The sequence below is a fragment of the Aricia agestis genome, chromosome 3, assembly GCF_905147365.1.
Source record: "Aricia agestis chromosome 3, ilAriAges1.1, whole genome shotgun sequence".
Lineage (NCBI taxonomy): Eukaryota > Metazoa > Arthropoda > Insecta > Lepidoptera > Lycaenidae > Aricia > Aricia agestis.
The window spans coordinates 15,485,147-15,511,077 of record NC_056408.1 but is presented as its reverse complement, the minus strand read 5'-3'; the positions used below and the strand labels follow the sequence as shown (position 1 = coordinate 15,511,077).

The 25,931-nt window shown below is 35.8% G+C and overlaps 1 protein-coding gene across 1 annotated transcript in view; it reads right to left on the bottom strand.

Moving 5' to 3' along the window:
• Positions 1–4,481: 4,481 nt before the first annotated feature.
• Positions 4,482–25,931, bottom strand: part of LOC121725292 (synaptic vesicle glycoprotein 2B-like) — a 61,835-nt gene continuing 40,385 nt past the window's right edge. Inside the window, exons 3-12 of the mRNA XM_042112183.1 lie at positions 9,687–9,848; positions 9,213–9,357; positions 8,927–9,066; positions 8,577–8,824; positions 6,716–6,915; positions 6,318–6,444; positions 5,983–6,115; positions 5,708–5,867; positions 5,326–5,453; positions 4,482–4,611 (exon numbers count right to left, since the gene is read on the bottom strand). Of these exons, the coding sequence (XP_041968117.1) occupies positions 4,553–4,611; positions 5,326–5,453; positions 5,708–5,867; positions 5,983–6,115; positions 6,318–6,444; positions 6,716–6,915; positions 8,577–8,824; positions 8,927–9,066; positions 9,213–9,357; positions 9,687–9,848 (1,502 nt within the window). The 3' untranslated portion in view covers positions 4,482–4,552. The remainder of the gene's footprint in view (positions 4,612–5,325; positions 5,454–5,707; positions 5,868–5,982; positions 6,116–6,317; positions 6,445–6,715; positions 6,916–8,576; positions 8,825–8,926; positions 9,067–9,212; positions 9,358–9,686; positions 9,849–25,931) is intronic.

Below are 25,931 nucleotides of genomic sequence, written 5' to 3'. Positions count from 1 at the left end.
TGATACTGGTTTTTAACACAATCTTCTTGCACGATTTCCATCATAGTATACGACCAGCAAGCTTAGCATATAACAACATAGAAACGGGAAAGAATGGAAATATCGACAGATTTCAGTAACACAATCAATTCATCTGCTACTCCTCTTAAAGAACAATGGCCAAATCGTACCAGGTGGGCGGTGGCGTCCCGACATGCCATTAGTAGCAAAAATTCCCTAATATTTTAAGGCAAGGCAGTCTATAAATAGCCCCAAAAATAAGATCAATATATTTTAGTTTCGTTATGTTCTGACAGCCGGCGATCATTCGCATTCGTTCTATTTTTTGGGTAATACTCGAGGAAAAATTGAAATAATTAGAAACGAGATCGCCGAATATACACTTGTAGGCTACACCGCAGTCGGTAAAAAGGTAGTTCTTAAGTCTAACCTCAAAATAATTGTAAACGTTATTAATTATTATAAAAAATCGTGGCTATTTAGACATAATTCTTAAACGGAATTATGTTTAGAGCATAATAACAACCAAATCTAACTATAGTTTATTTTGGGACATCAAAAATAAAAGTCGAGTCCAGGTCCTATACAAATTTGGCCATGATTCTTTCTTCTGATTAATTTCGTTGCGCCCAAGACAGATTTAGCTTGTCCCTCGGGCATCCCTGAGATCATATCAAAGGGTTTTCGTGGTTGGTTACCACTGTTGATCCTGGCCACACAGGAGTTGCAGTGGTGGGAATGTGTGGTGGGCATTTTGCCCGTAAAAAAAAACACAATCATTGGCGAATGGCAGGTTTTGTCTATTTGTCTATTCATTCGTAGAAAGAAACCGCTTCTATGGTGATTGGTGACCATGCTAAGCCTATCATAATATCATAAGTCGTTATCAGCTGTAGGTAGATTTAAATTAATATGTGTTTTCAAACAAACACTCGTATAAGGGTTGCCAGCATCAAGGAGTTTTTATTTAAATAATAGTACATTTTTTCTTTCAAGCGATAAAATTAGTATTTTAGAAGTTGGGGAGTTTTTGGGAGTGTTTTTACTTTGTAAGCCAACTTGAGGTTGCTTAAAATATTGTTAACGTCGTTAATACGTGTTTCGGTTCGTTGTGCGATACGAATCGTTTAGTTTCGGTACGCATAATATTATTATGTACTATTCATATTATACATATTTGTAAAAGTCTGTTATGCTTATAGTAGAAGCTATTTAACAGTCATCTCCTTAACTGCTACAAATAATAATCATCTATATATATAAAACTCAAAGGTGACTGACATGGTCATCTATCAACGCACAGCCAAAACCACTGGACGGATCGGGCTGTAGATAGATGCTATGACATAGGCATCCGCTAAGAAAGGATTTTGATCAATTCTACCCCCAAGGGGTCAAAATAGGGGATGAAAGTTTGTATATAATAATACTTGATAACGCGAGCGAAGCCGCGGACAAAAGCTCGTTAATTAATAATTACTTAGTATGCAGTAAATTCAAATTGAGTAACTATAATTTGTTTTGCAATTTGATAATATATTAGAGGGTTCAGAAAGAAAATATTTGTGTTCCGATCTACAGTGTGTTTTGCGTATCTTGGTTGAACGTCTGTGGAATGAACTTACTATGAAAAACTTTTTATTCTAAAATTATTATAATGAATAATATCCAATTTTGGGTAGGAGTTTTGTGGGTAAGGGAAAGCAGATACTGAAAGACATAGTTACAATAGTGCTTACTTTAGCTAATTTATTTAATAATATACATACAAAAATATATTTTATACATAGCGTATCACTGCGGTCGCGCCGGCCGCGTGCTCTTTGGTAGAATAATACACAGAAGTCCGCTCGCTGAAACAAATAGTAGAATAAGAGTCTAAACACACTAGGCCGAAAATACATGAGTTCCGACATCTATATCATTATACTAGCGCACGATCGTGCTGCGGCTGGGGTAATCAGTAGGCCTACTACGAAACCGTTTTGAGACTCAAACAATCGGACAAGAATGCCGCGTCCTGCTCTAACAACGTCATTTCACGTTTGTTACAGTAGTACATTCTCGTACAATTGATTGAGTCTCAAACCGTTTCGTGGTACAGGCCCTGACTCGTAAATCAAAATCGTCATATCAGTTTCGGGGGTAAGGCTGCAGAACCCGTCGCGTGCGAATTCTACTCGCACATGGCCAGTTTATTGACGGAAACGTGAGTTCCACGTGATGAATAACATTATAATATTATTATGAAATAGATCGTTCGCAAATTATTTTTACTACTAAGTATACAAAAAAATTAAATATTCATAAGATTTAAAGTGTTCCGTAAAAATAAGCCTATTTCCAATGAATATAATGTAAAAAATAATTCAGCATATAATAATTATAGTTTTATAATTCGTATCCTTTTCTTTAAAACATTACAGGAATTGATAAATATGAGAAATTGTACTTACCTTCATACTTTGCTTGGTAACAGCATCAGGTAGCTGGTAAATGGTAGCTGGTAAATGGTAGCAGCTCATGCAGTGGAATTTACTAAAAATTGTGTTTTTTCTCAACGATTCATCAGATACTTCAAGAAATATGTTGTTTGTCATACGACTCTGAAAATTTGTATGTTAGATACCCAAAACCTTAATTATAAGGCCAAGAAAGCCGCAAAGATGATTCGGAGGTTACCCATTTTTTTAATTTTCGAAAAACCAATAGAACGACAAAAAGTCATTGCGAAGATTAGAGACTTAGAAAACTTGGTTGATACTGGTTTTTAACACAATCTTCTTGCACGATTTCCATCATAGTATACGACCAGCAAGCTTAGCATATAACAACATAGAAACGGGAAAGAATGGAAATATCGACAGATTTCAGTAACACAATCAATTCATCTGCTACTCCTCTTAAAGAACAATGGCCAAATCGTACCAGGTGGGCGGTGGCGTCCCGACATGCCATTAGTAGCAAAAATTCCCTAATATTTTAAGGCAAGGCAGTCTATAAATAGCCCCAAAAATAAGATCAATATATTTTAGTTTCGTTATGTTCTGACAGCCGGCGATCATTCGCATTCGTTCTATTTTTTGGGTAATACTCGAGGAAAAATTGAAATAATTAGAAACGAGATCGCCGAATATACACTTGTAGGCTACACCGCAGTCGGTAAAAAGGTAGTTCTTAAGTCTAACCTCAAAATAATTGTAAACGTTATTAATTATTATAAAAAATCGTGGCTATTTAGACATAATTCTTAAACGGAATTATGTTTAGAGCATAATAACAACCAAATCTAACTATAGTTTATTTTGGGACATCAAAAATAAAAGTCGAGTCCAGGTCCTATACAAATTTGGCCATGATTCTTTCTTCTGATTAATTTCGTTGCGCCCAAGACAGATTTAGCTTGTCCCTCGGGCATCCCTGAGATCATATCAAAGGGTTTTCGTGGTTGGTTACCACTGTTGATCCTGGCCACACAGGAGTTGCAGTGGTGGGAATGTGTGGTGGGCATTTTGCCCGTAAAAAAAAACACAATCATTGGCGAATGGCAGGTTTTGTCTATTTGTCTATTCATTCGTAGAAAGAAACCGCTTCTATGGTGATTGGTGACCATGCTAAGCCTATCATAATATCATAAGTCGTTATCAGCTGTAGGTAGATTTAAATTAATATGTGTTTTCAAACAAACACTCGTATAAGGGTTGCCAGCATCAAGGAGTTTTTATTTAAATAATAGTACATTTTTTCTTTCAAGCGATAAAATTAGTATTTTAGAAGTTGGGGAGTTTTTGGGAGTGTTTTTACTTTGTAAGCCAACTTGAGGTTGCTTAAAATATTGTTAACGTCGTTAATACGTGTTTCGGTTCGTTGTGCGATACGAATCGTTTAGTTTCGGTACGCATAATATTATTATGTACTATTCATATTATACATATTTGTAAAAGTCTGTTATGCTTATAGTAGAAGCTATTTAACAGTCATCTCCTTAACTGCTACAAATAATAATCATCTATATATATAAAACTCAAAGGTGACTGACATGGTCATCTATCAACGCACAGCCAAAACCACTGGACGGATCGGGCTGTAGATAGATGCTATGACATAGGCATCCGCTAAGAAAGGATTTTGATCAATTCTACCCCCAAGGGGTCAAAATAGGGGATGAAAGTTTGTATATAATAATACTTGATAACGCGAGCGAAGCCGCGGACAAAAGCTCGTTAATTAATAATTACTTAGTATGCAGTAAATTCAAATTGAGTAACTATAATTTGTTTTGCAATTTGATAATATATTAGAGGGTTCAGAAAGAAAATATTTGTGTTCCGATCTACAGTGTGTTTTGCGTATCTTGGTTGAACGTCTGTGGAATGAACTTACTATGAAAAACTTTTTATTCTAAAATTATTATAATGAATAATATCCAATTTTGGGTAGGAGTTTTGTGGGTAAGGGAAAGCAGATACTGAAAGACATAGTTACAATAGTGCTTACTTTAGCTAATTTATTTAATAATATACATACAAAAATATATTTTATACATAGCGTATCACTGCGGTCGCGCCGGCCGCGTGCTCTTTGGTAGAATAATACACAGAAGTCCGCTCGCTGAAACAAATAGTAGAATAAGAGTCTAAACACACTAGGCCGAAAATACGCGGCCAAACTTCGGCCGCGTTTTTTCGGCCTAATTTATTTAGACACTTAGGGTCAGTTAACAGTTTATGCCAAAATGCAACGTGACGATGCTTAAAAACGCTGTTGTACAGTTTTGGACTGTTCGAGCATAATACTATTTAAAAAAAATATATCCACAGCCGAATATATAACCTCCTCGTTTTTTGGAAGTCGGTTAATTAAATAAAGTCTCAGCGTCAATGGAAACCTTCCTATTTGGATAGAAATTATGAAAAACTTTTTGTTATATTATCTCGGTTGCTCTAGCACAAAAATATTTTTTGCTTTAGAGTTTAGAGTCAGTATTTTGTTTTCTATAAGGCCTTTGGTACCTATAAAGATTTAGCAAAATGCATATGACACCAGGAATAACGCGTTTAAAAATAAGAACACGTTTTATTGAAATGTTACAAGGATTGGCTTTGGATTCCATTTTCCTTAAACAACTTTATGACCCAGCTCATAATTTTATGTACACTTATAATAAGAGACAATAAAATAACTTTATCAAAATAGTTGACTAAAATACAAATTTTATAGGCGTACAACAAGGGCATCTACTGGCACCGACATTACACTAAATTAAATTCAGGGCCTAAAATATACCCTTGTGGTACCCATTTTTTTAATTTATACCATACTTACTAATAAGCAGACAGCCGAACATGTATATGGGCACCACACAATACTCGTCAACGAGGGCGCCGAAGATGACATTGCCTACTATAGCGCCTATCCTACCGCACATCACTGTTACTGCCATGGCGGTAGCCCTGCAAGTAGAACAAGGTTAAAATTGTAAGAGATCCTGAAACTGTCAGTAAAAGAACTGAGAACTAGAAACTCAATCGAGTCAGTTTCAAAGCAAAGGAAACTAAATCGGTTTGTATGCGTTTAGGGCCTAATAATAATAATTGAAATAGCAATTTATACGTTGATGTAGTTGCTAATACAAAAAGCTGACGTGTGACATTGTGACCAGAAGACTAAATAAAAAGAATTCAAAATCTGAAAGTTGTGTACTTACGCTACTTTAGTAGGGAAGATCTCGCAAATCTGACAGAAGAGCACCGCTTCAGTACAACTGACGATGGCTTCAAACAGGCAAGACAATATCAGGTTCTCCAGCGAAGACCGCACCAAGTTCAGGCCTAGCGCAGCCAGCCCGGAACTTATTAACATTATAACTGAAAGTAGATTTGATTTGGAAAAACTTCGATAAGCTTTTAAATATAAGATCAAAAGGGATCTAAAAATTTTCGACAATACAAGCTACGATAAGTATAAATTTTTATAGCTTACCTAACATGAGTTTCTTTCCCACCATGTTAATGGCGAGACCAACAAACAGAGCTGTTGGTACACAACTCAGTGCAACCACTAGCGTATGGATATACACCGCGTCATCTATACTTTGCGGACAGACATTCTTGCCCTGAAAGAATAACAGACAAAATTAAAAAAAAAAACAGTATTTACTTGGTATTTTATACGACTGTATATAAATAAGTCTATGGTATTTTAAGTACGGAAAATATTGCACCGATAAAAATAATTGTTTCAAGATTTAATGCATTCTTTTAATGCAAAGGGGTTTGTTGCAACATTGAATGTTTATGAAACTGGGATTACCGTACCTCTTCCAAAGTCTTGGTGACAGTTGCAGACACTTCACAGACCCCAGCAGCAACCTCCGGGTACATGGACGAGAACTGACTGTACCTCTCAAACAGATCAGGGAACCACATCATCAACGTGTAGTAACTGAAATAAAAAAAAAACTGGTAAAAATAAGGAACTAGAAATGATGTTACAGTACCCTATTGGGTACTGTAACATCATTTCTATGCTGTTTCTATATTTAGAAACAGCATGTATCAAAATCTATCAAGAATACTGAGTCTTCTGTTTTTAAAATACGATTACAAACAAAATAAGAATAGATAAGGTAGTTTAAAATACGATTACAAATAAAATAAGAATAGAGCTCTTTAAGGTAGCCAGCTGTTCGAAAATGTATTCCTTAAAAACTGACCTAAACATCAAACCAAAATCTACAAAACAGCATAGCACTAGAAGTCCAATATACGGTGGGGTGACGAGCATTTTCTTCCGGCTCCAGAAGTTCCGCCACCGCTGGTTCCATGTCAGCGGCGTCTTGGTCTCGTTGCCGTTTGTGTCTGCACACACTATCTCCTCCTCCTCGCCGTCCACGGCGGCCATCATTGATTCTACCTGAAAGATAATGTAAATAAAATTATCATATTATGCGATTTACAGAAAAGGAATATCAAATTTTCAATCTTTGAATGTTAACCCATCAATCCCCATTTCTCCAGGTGGCACCCGGCTGTCGCATAACAATTGAAAATCTATTGTGTGATGTGTCTGCTATTCCCACGATCGAGGTAAGAATAAGAATAAGAATGGAATTATTTTTAGCATCACACAATACATCTATACATCTATATCTATATATCTATACATCTATACATATAAATAAAATTGGAGTGTCTGTTTGTAATATTGAAAAAACCGTTTTTTACGAATTATTATGAATTTATTTAGAAATTATGAATCTATATACGCTACATACACCAAAACAACATTTTTTACAATTTTTGTCTGTATGTCTGTCTGCCTGTCTGTCTGTTTGTTCCGGCTAATCTCTGAAACGGCTGGAGCTATTTTGCCGGGACTTTTTTTGGTAGATAGCTGATGTAGCAAGGTGTAACTTAGGCTACTTTTTAACCGACTTCCAAAAAGGAGCAGGTAATATTTAACTTTTTTTCATATTTGTTAGCGGACTATCTTTGTTATTATACTATGTTGACGCGGACGAAGTTGCGGGCGACAGCTAGTCATAATATAAGTATACAGTTCGACTATCTTAAATACTAATATTATAAATGCGAAAGTATTTCTGTCTGTGTCTGTCTGTCTGTCTCGCTTTCACGCCAAAACTACTGAACCGATTGTAATGAAATGTTGTACACAGATAGTCTAAAGCCTGAGAAAGGACATAGGCTACTTTTTTACTGGAAAAAGGGGTTGTAAGGGGGTGTTTATGCGTAAATTTGTTCAAATTAAGTTAGTTCCAAAAACTCATAACAGATGGCGCCAAGAGTCGCCTAGATCACCCTATCGCTTGCTCATATGTATTTCTATAAGAGGTGGTACCATGCTGAATTAAGTTTTTTGAATCTTTCGATTGTTATGACACGTTATTAAATAACTCGCCTACCAACATAGATATCAGAAAAAACAGCCTACCAATAAAAATACTAAATAGTTTATGGGTAAAGCTAAAGTTGTGTAATGCAGCTAAGTTGTGTAAAGTTAAATTATAAGCTTTCAAATTTGGTTTAAAAAAGTTTAATTAAAAAAAATATATAATATGTGCACACTGCACGGCTGTTTTGGGTATTTTGATTTAAGGGGTACCAGGGTTTTAAAAAGCTTTTGACACCAATTTTGTTGACACCGCGCGCTATAAACTGAAGTCCACGCGGACGAAGTCGCGGGCAACAGCTAGTAATATTATAAAATTAACTACTACAATGCTGTGTGACACCAAAAAATTGGCCCCAGCTCAGCAACCGCAGCAAGCAAGCCCGCTGCACTGATTTTCTGCAGAGGCCAATGAGTGGCTTCACAACGCTACTAAACTAAATACAAAATTATTTACTGAAAAAAACAAATAATAATAGCGATAAGAAGTCAAGAACTAGCAAATTAATTCACAGAGTAGGTGTTGTTGTCTTTAACTTTGAAAAGACAGAAAAAAAAGGTATTACAGCCAACTTGGATTCGATTCGACCATAATAATAATTGAGATTATTCAAAACTCAAAAGAACCCACCACTCTTTTGAGTCTGGATTCGATAGGTACTTACTGGAAAATCTTTCTCAGTTAGCCTCGTATTGACTACGAATATCCTCTGCAGGACCTGCAGCGCCTGGTCTAACTTGTTCGCGTGGAGCAGGTATCTGGGGCTCTCGGGGAAAGGCAGCAGCAGCAGTACTACCAGCAGACTGGGAATACCACAAGCCGCTACGAACACACGCCACGACGTGTACTGGAAATCCGCTCCCGGCTCCGTGAAATTGAACCTCGAGTCTTGTATGATTACCCATGCAATTCCTAAAATTTCATAAGATGAAAATATAATTAGATGAATGTTATTTATTATGTAAATAATATTAGGCTAACGGATTGTTATATTTTAACAATATTAAGTCTTACCTGGCAGTAATATTGTGCCAAACGTCCAAAACACTTCTAGCCTGCACAGCATCACATCTCGGTGCCTGAGTGAGAGAAAATCCCCAAAGTATGGAAAAACCAGTCCAGTAGCACCGATTATACCGAAGCCGGAGAAAAATCTGGAAAAGGAATTATAATTTTTAAAGAAAACGCCTTATATGTATCTAGTTATGTACTGTAAATTAGGTGAGTGTGTATCGAATACCTACTTGGTTTTGTATTATAACTTGGATTTATCAAGAGAGATGAGTTAGTAAATACAAACCTGCATGCTAAAAAGGCGGGAAAAGACTGCACAAGACTGGAGAAGAATGCGGCTAAGGCATCCAGCAGCAGGGCCCCGATTATTGCCTTCCGACGACCTCGCGCGTCTGCTAGGTTGCCCCAGAAGTAGGAGCCGACACACATACCTGAAAATATAAGATGATTTTAAGCATTTTTAAGCATAAAAAGTAGTTCAAAATATTTAGCATAAAATATAACGCCTTCAAGATTTAAACGGCAAATATGCTTGCAAACAGTTTCTAGCTAAATGAATATTAGAAGAACATAAAATCTAACATAACCAAAGGTCATCCAGAAGATTATGATCATGGACAATTTAAATCACTTATCATTTATTATATGTAGGGATGTGACAAAGTGGGGTATTTAAGGATCAGAACATAATACTTCTTATCGTCTTGTCTTTTCTCGGCATAACCGTCAATCACCTTTTTTAAGTAAGAAAGAAACCTACCAATAAGCGGCGTGGCGGTAAGTCTTCCCTTGTCACTGGAGGAGAGATTGAAGTCACACTCGGCGGCGGGCAGCACGAAGCTGAGGGTGGTGGTACTGAGCGCGCATACGGCGTACACCGCACCACATGACATAAGCAGCAGCCATTGGAAGCAGCCGTAACCTGGAACAACACAAAAGTGGTTAAAAAACATAATTAAAAAAAAAGGAACAATGGTGCTGCAATTAATGAAATAAAAAAAACCGTGGAAAATGTTACATGGGTCATTTGACCGCTCTTGGTGTTTTTAAGAAGTTCAGAATTTTTTTTTCTAGTGTTAATGGTTTTTAGGGTTCCGTAGCCAAATGGCAAAAAACGGAACCCTTATAGATTCGTCATGTCTGTCTGTCTGTCCGTTCGTATTTTATTATTGGATACCGCTGTTGATCCTGGCGACGCGCGACGCAGGAGTGGGAATGTGTTGTTGGCCAAAGCCTGACGCCTGTTAAAAACCGGCCAAGTGAGAGTTGCAGCAATCTATGAAATTAAAAGGTTTTCGATTTATTTTTATATTTCAGTTGATTTAATGAAAAAAATCACTCGCTAGATCTCGTTCAAACCAATTTTCGTTGGTAGTTTTTATAGTAAAATACATACCCTATATGTTATAGTAAAATACAAGCCCCCTACTTTAGAAGTTAGAGGGGGAGGGACACACATTTTACCACTTTGGAAGAGTCTCTCTCGCAAACTATTCAGGTTAGAAAAAAATGATATTAGAAACCTCAATATGATTTATGAAGACCTATCCACGCATTGGTTAGATGAAAAAAAAAATTTTTTGTTTCTGTTGTACCTATGGGGACCCCTAAAATTTTTAATATTTTTTCCATTTTTGTATCAAAATCTTTATGCTGTTCACAGACCACATCTACTCACCAAGTTTCAATAGTATAGCTCTTTTAGTTTCGGAGAAATGTGGCTGTGACTTACGGACGGACAGACAGACACACAGACAGACAGACATGACGAATCTATAAGGGTTCTGTTTTTTGCCATTTGGCTACGGAACCCTAAAAATGACCATAGTTGAAGGTTTTAAACATTTTTCATTCATTATCTATTGGGAAATATAATATTTAAGCAAATTGGTTTTACTCTAAATTATTCCGTCTCAATCACTTTGTATTTTAATTTGTATGATAAATGACTTTCTGACTTAACTTTAGAATAGGTTAATGGTACACCAATATCGACTATTAATAGTAACTAAAACAGTACAATAACATTTAATGACCATCAGCAAACATCGTGTTTCTATGGCAGTGATGGATGATGTACTTCCTGATGAGTGCCGAAAAGGCTATCCACCAATTAACTTGACAGATGAAGTATGGAGAATCTGTCAAAAAAGTTGTGAATAGTCTATTCTTTTAATTTTACTTTTAATTTTAGGAATTGTTTTTTTCCCGCAGTATTACTTCTCTTAGATTAACTATATTGCGATCAAAGTGTTATAAGTGGTCGTATTAAAATGCATCAGTGGTAATGACAGTACGATGACAAACGATGCGAGGTTAGGAAAAGCTACGCTGCTAAAGTGACTCTCAATAGAGACTCAATGATACTTCTATAAATAAATAACAAATTACAATGTTCTATTGGCGAAGCATTTTTATCGGTAGCAACTCGAGGAAGTTAAATAATTAACACGTGCATACATACAAACTTACTTAAATTAAAGGACGTCTAGATGCTACAAAAAAAATGAGTAAAAAAAAGTTTATCAATATCCTTTCTATTGCAATAAAAATGTTTAAAGTTTTTGATGACATGAGGCAACTCTCAATGTAGAATTGCATATTTTGTAGCTGCGCTGCAGTTTTCCGCTTTTGAAGGTACCGGTGACTTATTGTAATTATTGTAGACTTTAAGTAGTAGTCATATTTGTTTTAGTCCATGTAATTTTGTAATATTTAAACTTAGTTTTGTTCTAGTAAATAAACCATATTTTATTCATTCATTACGGACGGCTATCCTTCATGTAGAAGCCCTTAAGCCCTTAACCTTCAAAATGTGTAACATTCTATCAAAGGCTGTTGGTAAAGGACAGCAATTAATGAAGGACATATTATTATCGGTCGAGTGGAGAAGCACGGAGCTGAAAACGTATCAGCTGCGCCACACGTGCTGACCTTGGGAATTTCACGCGAAAACCCAGTGATGCGTTACTTCAGCTGAAGGCTGCCACATACTTTGATAAAAAAGATGGGAAAATTGATTTTGATACAAAGGGAAACAAGTTATTTATATGAGTCAATAATAGTAACGAAAAAGACAGAGAAATAACAGTTGGGATAATTTCAGAGGCATCTGCGGCCTGCGATGACGCTGAAGAAGCGACCGTGAGAAGAATCTTACAAAGGTTTCGGCGCTAATAAGATACCATCTTAAATCCATTAGAATTTAATCTATCTTTGCCCATATACGCTAATGTAAGGTAACATTAAAATTCTTAAACTCTTTTAAGTTCTCTTCTCTTTCAGAAATACACACAACAAGTTAATCTTTGTTCAACTAAACCAGGCTGGCCTATGTGTCTTAATCCAAAGAAGTGTATGTGCTTGACCTTACATGTAACAACCCTCCGCTAAACGCGTGTTACACGAAGTCTCTATGCTGACATTGGATTACCGTGTACCGGAAGTATAGCCCTACGAGGAGTTACGTTTACATCTTTACGCAATTTTTTTCTAGCTTTTCGTATTAATTGTTGGAAATTGAAGAATACAACGTTTACATTTTTTTTTTATAAAATAAGGGAGCAAACGAGCAAACGGGTCACCTGATGGAAAGCAACTTCCGTCGCCCATGGACACTCGCAGCATCAGAAGAGCTGCAGGTGCGTTGCTGGCCTTTTCAGAGGTAATAGGGAAATAGGGGAGGGTAAGGATGGGAAGGGAAGAGAATAGGGTAGGGGATTGGGCCTCCGGTAAACTCACTCACTCGGCGAAACACAGGGCAAGTGCTGTTTCACGCCGCTTTTCTGTGAGAACGTGGTATTTCTCCGGTCGAGCCAGCCCATTCGTGCCGAAGCATGGCTCTCCCACGTATTATGATCTAACATAGTTCACAAAAATATTAAAAAAACATGCCGTCGAAATGGTTTTGTTAAAATATTGATAAAAGGGAACATTGTGCGTAACAACAAGTATTTAATATTCATATTTATCAAATATGTCAATGATATTTATACACGTCCTATTAAGCTCATGAAAATCTGCTCGCATCCATTTTCCGCACGACTGGCGGTTGTCGATACCACTCATGACTCAACCGCCCGACCCCCCTTGTAGGGGGTTATGGGGGTCATATAACCCCCTAGGGCCCCTAGAGTGACGACCCCAAGGCGCCGAGTACTAATTGGATAGTTTCGTCACCTAATCTCATTATGGCTTAACACTGACCAAACTACTGGATTAATAGTATACTGTTACTATCTTGTACTAGTATAGTTAACTTGTTTGATCCAATTAATTTTTACTTCGATATGTAGTAATATTTTGTTTTTGTTTTTTAATATCAGGCCTTCTTACTCATTAATATACGAAAAAAAGGTGATGGCTGGACAATGAAAATGGCTTTTAATTATCAATTAGGTAACTTTAGCAGGCGTTAGTAAAATTGGCACATACCCAACGACACGATTTTTCGGTGCGATAATAATAATATGGCCAATCGGCAATCCCTAGTGTCGTATACAGTTGGCACTAGATCACGAACTTGCTGCCGCACTTAGAGACGACTATTAATTACTTAACTGTAAATTAAAATTTATATATAATTATTTTTAATTTAATCAAATTAAAAGAAGATTTTGACATGAACCCTACGAATAATAAAAACTAAGGAAACGTAACTCCCATACTTCAACCGTTTTAAATTTGGCTCCTTTTCGAACACTAAAATATGACAATTCAATTTGATTGTAATTATTGAGATACAGGCGAAATTATAATTTGAATTGTTTTTAATGAGAAAATTATAAGGACTAAAGTTGTAGAATATCAAATTTGTGATAGCTTTGGTCCTTACCATTTTCATAAAAAAGAAAGGAGATAATATGGCTAAAAAAAGATATTGTTTTTTTAAACAACACCTAAAGTCATTCAAGCCTTTGAATTTAAACTTAATATGAACCATATTTGATATTCCATTTCATTTTTACTTATTACTATTTCATTTAAGCTAATAACTTCAATAAAAATTTTTCTTTCCATTATTTTTCCAATTTTTCAATTTTTCACTTATAATACCACAAGAGCTTCAAAATTATCGGATATTTCCCGATAGGTTCGTTGCAAACAAATGAAGGATTCAAGTTTTTCAGGTTAAAAAATCACGAGCGCGAAGCGCGAGTGATTTTTCCTGAAAAACTTGACGACTTTATTTGTTTGCAGGGAACCTTGAGGGAAATGCCAGATAATTTTGAAGCTCGTGTGGTATTCGGGGGATTATTTTTCCGTCCCAAATGTCGGCCAATATAATTGCACCATGAGACACAATTGAATTCAACCTGTCAGTTTGACGTGTTTGTCTTTTATATATAGCAACTACCAGAGAAAATTTTCAAAAAATTATCAGTATAATACCATGTAGGTTGTACCACGTGACGTCGAATGGTGCAATTCTATTGGTCGATATTTGGGTCGGAAAAATAATCAGAAAAATAAATGGAAAATTTTCCGAGCTTTGAAATTTTTCGGAAAATTAACCATCACTACTCGTGCAGCAGTTTGACTTATATGTTTTTTGATTGATATTATATTTCTGTTTCCGTCGTTTCCATGGAAGTAATATTGGAACTATAAAAATGTTGTTCATCAATCATCTGTAGACTGAGCTTTGTGAGTTGTGGGATATCGTATATTCCATACTTAATATTATAAATGCGAAAGTGTGTCTGTCTGTCTGTCTCAGGCGCGGTCCGAAGGGGGGGGGGGGTCACAGGGGACATGCCCCCCCCCCCCCCCAAAATCTTGCTTAGTAATAAAAGGAAATTTCTAGCTATCCCCTAACCGCCACTGCGTCCGACCTTAGACAGCTGTCAACCCAGAACCGTCCGAGGGCGCAGATAAAAAAAAAATATTAGTGTAGTGACTAGTGAGAGACCCCCACAAAATTTCAGGCTGCGACCGCGCCTGGTCTGTCTGCCTGTCTCGCTCTATTAGATACCTCTTCACGCCCAAACCGCTGACCCGTTTTTTATTAGAAATTTGCTATGGAGATACTTTGAGTACCGGGAAAGGACATAGGATACTTTTTATCTCGGAAAAATGTATATTCTCGCGCGATGATCTAGTGAACTATATTTTCCCGCAACATGTGTGGAACATAGATATTGACAGTGCAAGTTAAAGCCAGAACATTTACATAGATAGAGAGCCAGAAGCGGGCATTGTAAAAGTGACTTTCCGGGTCTTTGATGAGCCACAGAGGTCGTAATTATTGTCTATGAAAGTTTACTGTAGTGACATAAAGTCATAATATTTGAGTCATGACACATGTTGCTCCGTCTGCGGGCTCGGGTCTCAGGCGGCCGACACCCGGCACGCGGTAGGTCAGCTCTGACGACAGTAGACGTTCTTGGCTAACGTTCAAATGGTGGAAGTGACACACTCAACGCGATTAATTATCAGTTCCTGAGGTAAAGATTTTAGTTATATATTAGAGTTTCAAATTGGTTACCGCGAACGTGTTTACCCCAGGGCGATATTTTGATATGAATGGAGATCGCCCAATGGTCGAAATTCGACCTTAATTTCAACGATATTAGGACTACTACCTATATTTTGTAAAAAATATTGACTTTATCTTTTTTTTTTCAACTCTTGTCTCTGGGACTTAGCTGATCTCAGACTGGCCGTCTAAGCATTGTCTAATAGGATCTCAGATTCAATAAAAAAAAAACTATAATCCATTTTCAATTTCTCAATTTGTTTGTTTTTTCAATTTCTCAATTTCTCAATTTGTTTGAATTGGATCTCTTATTATTAATTTCACTCCTTTGAGTCCTATTTTTGAGGTAAGATGTCAGAAAGTTGAGTGCCGAGTCCCTTATACCATAGTGGTGCAATTTCCTAATCAATGTAGCATGTTCGACACAGTCGAAGGCCTTAGAGAGGTCACAGATGACGCCTTAGGCATACTGCGATTCCTTCCAAGCTTCAAAGTTCAAAATATATATTAAGTAGAAGACATAATATACCAGTATCCGTTGTGGAACGACCCTTAGTAAAACTGTATTGGTTTTCGTGTAACAAATTATTTGAATCAAAGTGTACCAATAGCTCTTTTAAAATTATTTTTTCAAATATTTTGCTAAGAGTTTATATAATAATATATACATACTTATTTTTTATTCTAGACCAATATAAAATGGACATTACTTTTTAACGTGCCTCATATAAAACAAAATAACTATGAATATTATTCCTTGAGTCTCAAATTGTGTCCATAGTCCATACTCCATACGAACGTTACCTACAACGTAAGTTACCCGCTTAAACTCTTATTCATTACTATGTAATATGTATTATCAGAGACTAGACAGTAGACATACATGTATATTTTCTCTATGGCATTATTAATTAATTAGCCCGCTAACTCTTGTAACTTAAATGCGTTACTTTAAAGGTTGACCAAGAAATACACGGGTGTTTGTAAATAAAGCTGACAGAAGCCGCCGCTAAATATAGGCGATACGGAAAAAACATCTCAATACCTGCAAAGGGCACTGGCTGAGTAATTACACTGAAGACACGCTCAACATGTTGCCTACTGAAATGTTACAGATTTAGGAAATAAGTATGGTGTGAACTAGAATAGACTAAACGGTATTTAGAAGATACATAAGGCGTTAAGGGACGAATTATATTAGTGTATAATGTTATATAATTTCTGCCACCGTAATCTGTATAAAGGTTGGAAAAAACAGTTAAGCGTCTCCCAGATAGACGCGGCCTGCGGTGGCGGTGGCGGTGGCGGTCAGTTGGATGACTTGAGAGTTCTAGGAACGACACAGACACACGCGGCCATGTCATCCAACTGACCGCCACCGCCACCGCAGGCCGCGTCTGTCTGGGAGACGTTTTAAGGATTTTTAAGAATATACATAACTAGCGACCCGCCCCGGCGTCGCACGGATATAAAGTATATAGCCACTGAAAAAATGATTAAAATCGATAGCCTATGATCGTTAACGTGGTCTACTTCTATCTGTGCCGAATAACATATAAATTGCTTCAGTAGTTCGCGAGATAAACCCTTTCAAATAATTTCCCCCGTTTTTACCACATTCTCCTATTAGTCTTGGTGTGATAAAATATAGCCTTCCTAAATAAATGGGCTATCTAACACTGAAATAATTTTTCAAATCGGACCAGTAGTTCCTGAAATTAGCGCGTTCAAATTAGCCCTTTCAAATAATTTTCCCTGTTTTTTCCACATTTTCTTCTATTTCTTCGCACCTAGTCTTAGCGTGATAAAATATAGCCTTCCTCGATAAATGGGCTATCTAACACTGAAAGAATCATCAAAATCTGTTGCGTAGTTTTAAAGATTAAAAGGAAGGGGGAACAAAGGGACATGAGGGAAAAAAACGACTTTGTTTTATAATATGTATAGATAATGATGCCCAGAAAATAGTACATGAAATCTTAAAAAAATATTTTTTTATGGTATTTTCCCTACACATCAAGCGGGGATGAATTTTTTTTTTCGCGTCCACCCCATAGTGTGGGGTGTCGTTGGATAGGTTTTTTTAAAAATATTATGAGTATTAATAGATCATTTTCCGATTTAGGTTCCGTTTGTGAAATAATATTAAGTTATAAAGTGGAAAAAAGAATCTAGGCGGGGGGGAGGGGGGCTTCTCGAAAAAATAGGAAATATGCTAAATTTAAAGGGAAAGCTATCACGGTTAAGAAGACTTTATAAGTTATTGAGTAATAATCGATCAACTAAAAAAATGTATTCGGCGAAGTATAAAGGAACTTTTCTTCGTTCCAATTCCTTTGAAAGTAACTGAGATGATGTTGTTAGTAGTTTAAAACCCGTTTTCCTATATCTTTAAACTTTCAATTCTTGTATATATATATATATATATATACAATATTATATTATATATAATATTGTATATATAATATATACAATATTATATTGTTATACAGTGTGTAACAAAAATAAGTGATAATACTTTAGCGTGTGTACGTGTTCCTTGTAGAGAGTTCACTGTGAAAGTCGCAGCGCTGAAAGACCAAAATTTTTTTCCACTTTTGTATGAGAAAACTCGTGACGCTCGGGCCCTTGCCCATACAAAAATTTTTTCGTCTTTCAGAGCTGTATATATATTATATATATATATATCTTAATATATATATTTCTTGTGTGCGTGTGTATGTGACTGAACTCCTCCTAAACGACTGGACCAATTTTGATGAAATTTTTTGTGTGTGTTCGTGGAGATTCGAGAATGGTTTAGATTTACAGTTTGGTCTACTGGAAAATGTTTTTTCAATTAATTTCTTATTTATAAGGAGTTGTTGATTTTGGAATGTTTTACATTAGATCCGGCGGACGGCGCTATCATCGCATTCAATATTATTCTATTTCAATTTTAGTTTGTCCTGACAGATGGTGCTACGATTAATTTGAAAAAAAATTTGTTATTCAATTCATGTGCTGATTAAAATATTAAATAAATAACACATAGGCTACAATTTTAACCGACTTTCAAAATGGGGGAGGTGTTATGTTCGTTTTCTTATATTCAACGATTACTCCGCCGTTTGTTAACCGATTTTCAAAATTTTTCTTTTGGTATATAGGGTATCATCCCAATTTGGTATTATATTCAGAAAAGTGGTGATCTGATGAAGGATCCATAAGTAATCGAGGGAACTCCTCAAAACTTATAGGGAAACATATGGTGACTTCGGTTTCGTGAGAAGTATTCTAAGCATATGCTACCAACAAGTAAGATTTTGCACCGAGATATACCTGGTATACCGTGGTTCGGAAGGTGCTGAGAGAATTCCTGATTCTTTATAGATACAAGTTTGGGAGTTTCAGCGTTGTTTTAAGAACAGAAAGCATATGCTACTATGCAAATTACATTCTTCATCATCATCATCATCATCATCACTACCATATTATACCATTTCATAGTCTTTTAGATCGAGACTCGAGTTTGTCAAGCGATAATTAAAAAAAATCTATATCTACCTAATATTATAAACCTGAAGAGTATGTTTGCTTGAACGCGTCAATCTCAGAAACTACAGGTCCGATTTAAAAACTTATCTCAGTGTTAGATAGATCATTTATCGAGTAAGACTCATCATTTATCGAGAAGGTTATATTATATTAGACAGAAGAAACTCAGGAAAATGTGGGAAAAACGGGGGAAATATTTTTTATGGGAAAATGTACCTACGGATTCTGTAAAATTTCTAATTTACGCGGGCGAAGCCGCGCGGGACATCTAGTATATATATATATATATATATATATATATATATATATATATATACAGGGTGTAACAAAAATAAGTGATAATACTTTAGGGTGTGTACTGAAAGACCAAAAATTTTTTTCACTTTTGTATGGGGAAACTCGTGAGGCTCGGACCCTTGCCCATACAAATGTGAAAAAAAATTTTGGTCTTTCAGCGCTGCTACTTTCACAGTGAACTCTCTACAAGGAACACGTACACACCCTAAAGTATTATCACTTATTTTTGTTACAACCTGTATATAATTGGAATCTCGGAATCGGCTCCAACAATTTTGATGAAATTTAGCATACCTACTCGTATAGAAGGTTTCAGGGGCGATAAATCGATCTAGCTAGGAAATGTCATTTTATTCGTGTTTTATCGAATACCGAGCAAAGCTCGGTCAAATAGCTAGTAAATATAATATATTCATTGACCATACTAAATTTAAAAAAAAACTAGCGGTACTACGGAACCGTATATTGCGCGTGTCCCGACACACACTTTTCCGGTTTATTTTTTGTTGTACTAGGTATTGTTCAACTTAGGGAATACTGCAAATTTCATGAAAATCGGTAGTAGTTTTTGAGATAGGGAATTTTAATCATCTTGAAGTCGGTCGGAAAAAAATATTTTTTAATATACCTGATGTTTCTACCTAAATATCGTCTATACAAATAAGTTGTAGATCATATTATTGATTTGCCTAACCTTTAATATAAGCTTCTACTTACCTTATCTAGTAGGAAATGCCGTAATCCATAACCGTAAATGTTTCCATTACCTTATGGAAAGCAAATGGTAGACACTCTCAACAGATTGATGCCATTAAATATTATAAAATAAACAGCTTCATTTTATTGCCTCGTTATATTTGATGCCAGAATTAATGGCGTTGAAGGTGACGATATACTACTCAGTTTTATATCGAGTTTATTACAACTCACCAAACAAATCACCAAACCAAAATATTCTCGTTTTCGCTTCGTTATAGAATCGCCGATGAAAATATATGGAATTGACATAAGCGATCGATAATATGACGTTGACGTTCGAGTCGTCTTATCACTTATGTCAATTCCATACATTTTGATCGGCGATTCTATAGGGACCGTGCAGAAACTATAGAGGGCGTCGTAATTCGACAGCAGCGACACGATGCGAGTAAAAGAAGTAACTTGTGAGTGACTTTGGCTTCGCATTCGCTTTGACCCCGGCTAGTTTATAAGTGTTTATTATATGTTTTAGACTATAAAATGATTTAATACTTACACTCCCAAGTTGCCACATGCGGCCGCGAGAACAACAACAGATTTCCAAGAATCCGCGATCGAAGGATTAAAGTAAAAGACTAGATGACGGCCGCAACTCCGTTGCGCCAAAAATCATTTATCGCGCGAGAACCGTACATTTTCCCGGAATAAAAAGTATCCTATGTCCTTTCCCGGGGCTCAAAGTAAATCCATACCAAATTTCAGCAAAATTGGTTCAGCGGTTTGGGCGTGAAGTGCTAACAGACGTCTACACTTTCGCATTTATAATATTGAGTATTAACCGTAAACAAAGAACGAAAGCGTGAATAAAAATGTTAAATGCTTATCTAGTTATAGTAAGTCTATTTATTATAAGTATTATATATAGTAAGTTTCAGTTTAAAATGTTAAATGCTTATCTAGTTATCTAAGAAAATATCTGAAAAAGTAATTAGTAGCATCCATCAGCATAGAAAGTAAAAATTTGTTAAATATTGCAATAAAATAATGAATATGCAAAAATACTTATAATAATTACTGAAAATGCTTGTGGAATAAAATAAAACAAGTTCACTAAAATAAATGCTTTTATTTCATCAACCTTCTGCGATTTGATCTTTACAACTTTTGTCTGTCACTATTTTTAACTAATTTCAGTCTGGACCTCATCAGTGCAAACACCATATTATAAGTATTCTTTAAATAACACACAAAGACTGCACTATTAATAGTTTTCTTACTTGAAGAATCATCCTTTTGAGAACCAACACTTTGACAAGATGGTTCAAGATAAACACTATTACGGAGTACTATTAAATTATATTCTGTTCCTCAGTGTTGAATTCCTGGCAGGACTTCTCCAAATTATCCTTACTTTTGATGCAACTTGTTGCATTCTAGTTGATGTCTTTGAAATTATTTTTTAAAAGAGTTCTTTTTATTTTCTTCTCCAGGAAAAATTGTAGGTAGGTATATTATATGCCGGGTGTACAGGATTTTCCGATCTTGCATAGGTATGTAAAATTTAGATGGAACTTGGAAGCCAGTTTGGATGTTTACTGAAAGAAGCAACGGTTATAGGTTAGGTTCATATTGTGTTCTTTTAAATGAATTTACGGTTATAATCTACAAAATTCAGTGTTTTTACGAGTCTACACATAACATTCATGGAACTTTTTAAGTACTTACGTATGTTTTACCGGCTTTTATCCATTTCTTTCGTTTTTCAATAAGCTATGGCATGTGAATACTTTTGGCAGGAAAATAGTAAAATTTTAAAATATAATATAATAGTACTCCGTAATAGTGTTTATCTTGAACCATCTTGTCAAAGTGTTGGTTCTCAAAAGGATGATTCTTCAAGTAGGAAAACTATTAATAGTGCAGTCTTTGTGTGTTATCTACACTACTATTATAAAGAGGAAAGATTTGATTTTTTGTTTGTTTGTTTGTTTGTTTGTTTGAGTCGAATAGGCTCCGAAACTACTGGACCGATTTGAAAAATTCTTTTACCATTGGAATCCTGCATTATTTCTGCTGAACATAGGCTAATTTTTATTTTGGAAAAATATAAGGTTCCGCAAGATATTTGGGATTTTCGGACGCAAGGTTTAAAAAATCAACCAGAAAAGTTACTTATTTTGCGTACGCTGCCTAAACTATAAAAGATAGAGGCATAAAATGTTCTAAGTAATTATAGATCTTTAAAATATCTACAAAAAAGTCCGCGACACACTATACCTATCTATGTTGAGTGAGGCACAATAACCATTTTTTTATTAAAAAATCTAGAATTTTTTTTGGACTATATTTAAATGCGTTAATTTAAATCATGCTATTGACCCTTATCAAAATAAATTATTTCATCACTAAGTACAGTTAATGTAGATAATATTCGGTCTTTGAATGATTAAAATTGGACGTTTGGTTTTAATGTTATGGCGAAATTAAAATATTACGATTTCTGCTGCACGTTGCGAATTGGGCGTCAAGGCGCGATGCGCGGGTGTGCGTGCGGTAGGGGAGAGATTTAATTATCAGTGCCACAGACTCGCCCGGAGAGTCCACGTAAATATTACCTCGATCGTGGGAATCGCAGACACAATAGATTTTCAATAGTTATGCGACAGCCGGGTGCTGCTTTATTGATTTGATATAGACTATCGTGCTTCATTATTATAATCCTAATTTCAAAAAAGCTTTAAAAGTTATGACTACGAAAGTAATATTTTTAGAACTTTTTAAAATAAGTTTTGAATGACTATTATTTTTGATTGCTATTATAATTAATTAATTTCTTTAACTATAAATCTCCAATAGCGGCAGCCGGCTGCCAGCATAACAATTGAAGATCTATTGTGTCTGCGATACCCACGATGCCGATGCACGATGGAAGTATTAATGCATATTTTTTAATCCACACTATTTCTGCTGAATATAGGCTATATTTAATGGGAGAAAAAAGGGAACCGTATTAAGTGTTAATAATTGTGTGAAAAATCTACCAAAATATTCCTTCTTGCTTATCCATACTAATATTATAAATGCGAAAGTATCTCTGTCTGTCTGTCTTGCTTTCACGCCAAAACTACTGAACCGATTGCAATGAAATTTTGTATACAGTTATTCTAGAGTCTGAGAAAGGACATAGGCTACATTTTGATGTGGGAAAATATCTTATTTCCATGAAAATTTCGATGAAAATGAATTCGCATTGCGCGTGGCCAGCGCTCATCCCGGGGGTCCTGGGTTCGAGTCCCGCAGGCGGAACAAAAAGTTTTCAATGTTCCTGGGTCTTGGATGTGTATTAAAATAAAATTTCAAAAATCTTAAACATATTTTATGTATAATATTATAAAAAATCCAGAAATATATCGATGGAATGAACATTTTAGTTCTAATACGATTCAACAGATGGCGTTTTATTTTTTACTTTATTGTAACATAGAACTAATCATACTTATTAGTTAGTATGTTTTTGTTTATAGTTTTTAATACGTTAGAATATTATGTTTAATAATATTATCACTTGGTATAATAATAATCAATCTATCTTATCTTATGTAGAACTCCTACTGCATTTCTAATCCATACTATCCATACTAATATTATAAATGCGAAAGTATCTCTGTCTGTCTGTCTGTCTGTCTGTCTTGCTTTCACGCCAAAACTACTGAACCGATTGCAATGAAATTTTGTATACAGTTATTCTAGAGTCTGAGAAAGGACATAGGCTACATTTTGATGTGGGAAAATATCTTATTTCCATGAAAATATCGATGAAAATGAATTCGCATTGCGCGTGGCCTGCGCTCATCCCGGGGGTCCTGGGTTCGAGTCCCGCAGGCGGAACAAAAAGTTTTCAATGTTCCTGGGTCTTGGATGTGTATTAAAATAAAATTTCAAAAATCTTAAACATATTTTATGTATAATACTAGCTGTTGCCCGCGACTTCGTCCGCGTGGACTTTAGTTTATAGCGCGCGGTGTCAACAAAATTTGTGTCAAATTTAAAAACTTTTTAATACCCTGGTAAGTGCTTCCGGTGTAGCGCGGCCCTTAATTAATCAAAATACCCAAAAACAGCTATGCAGTGTGCACATAATCTATACTAATATTATAAATGCGAAAGTATCTCTGTCTGTCTGTCTGTCTGTCAGTCTCGCTTTCACGCCAAACGCCAAAAGTATCTCTGTCTGTCTCTCTGTCTGTCAGTCTCGCTTTCACGCCAAACGCCAAAACTTCCGAACCGATTGTAATGAAATTTTGTATACAGATAGTCTAAAGCCTGAGAAAGGACATAGGCTACTTTTTTACTGGAAAAAAGGGTTGTAAGGGGGTGAAAATGCGTAAATTTGTTCAAATTAAGTTAGTTCCAACAATTCATAATAGATGGCGCCGTGCGTCTTCTACATCGCGCTGACGCTTGCTCAAAAGTCTTTCTATAAGACGTGGTATCATCTTTTTAAGTTTCGATTTTTTTCGATTGTTATATCTATTCTACGGTATTAAATAACTCAGTACTTTATCTGCAGTGACGTAACCTTAAATCTATCAATGATAAATAGTTTATGGGTAAAGTTGTGTAATTGGAGGGCTAAATAAGCTTTAAAATTTGGCATAAAGTATAAAGTTTAATATAAAAAAATGAAATACTTATTGTGTGCACACTGCACAGCTGTATTGATTTAAGGGGTACCAGGGTTTTTTTATAAAAGCTTTTGACACCAATTTTGTTGACATCGCGCGTTATAAACTGAAGTCCACGCGGACGAAGTCGCGGGCAACAGCTAGTTTAAAGAATACTTATATAGTGTTTGCACTGATGAGGTACACTAGTTAAAAATAGTGACAGACAAAAGTTGTTTTTTTTTTTTTATGAAATAAGGGGGCAAACGGGTCAAGCGCTGTTTCACGCCGGTTTTCTGTGAGAACGTGGTATTTATCCGGTCGAGCCGGCCCATTCGTGCCGAAGCATGGCTCTCCCACGTATAAAGATGGTATCGAGCGAGAAGGTTGATGAAATACAAGCATTTATTTTAGTGAACTTGTTTTATTTTATTAATCCACAAGCATTTTCAGTAATTATTACTTTTTCAGATATTTTCTTAGATAACTAGATAAGCTTTAAACATTTTTATTCACGCTTTCGTTCTTTGTTTACGGTTAGAAACTCATCCATACTCAATATTATAAATGCGAAAGTGTAGACGTCTGTTAGCACTTCACGCCCAAACCGCTGAACCAATTTTGCTGAAATTTGGTATGGATTTACTTTGAGCCCCGGGAAAGGACATAGGATACTTTTTATTCCGGGAAAATGTACAGTTCTCGCGCGATAAATGATTTTTGGCGCAACGGAGTTGCGGGAGTCGTCTAGTCTTTTACTTTAAATCATAAAATAGTCTAAAACATAAAAAAATCACTTATGAACTAGCCAGGGTCAAAGAGAATGCGAAGCCAAAGACACTCACAAGTTACTTCTTTTACTCGCATCGTGTCGCTGCTGTCGAATTACGACGCCCTCTATAGTTTCTGCACGGTCCCTATAACGAAGCGAAAACGAAAAAGTTTCGGCTAAATGGCCAGGGCCGGTTTGGTGATTTTTTTATCACCTAGCCTTCATTTTAATTAAATCTGCCTGGACTGTATCAGAAAAAAAAATCTAATGATTTTTCCATGATTTAAAAAATAGTCTAATCATTTTTCCACTAACTTAAAAAAAATGAAAAGATTTTACTTCCATTTTTTTGGGAATGTGTATACTGTAGTCTGTATAGCTCAGACGCAATTATAACTTACTTTATCTGATTCATCATAAGAACGGCCAACCCAGGGCTGTTTTGTTTCTAAAGTTTAAGGGCCTGTTTCACCACTTCCTCATAAGGCTATCCACCAATTAACTTGACAGATCAAGTATGGAGAATCTGTCAAAAAAGTTGTGAATAGCCTATTAGGC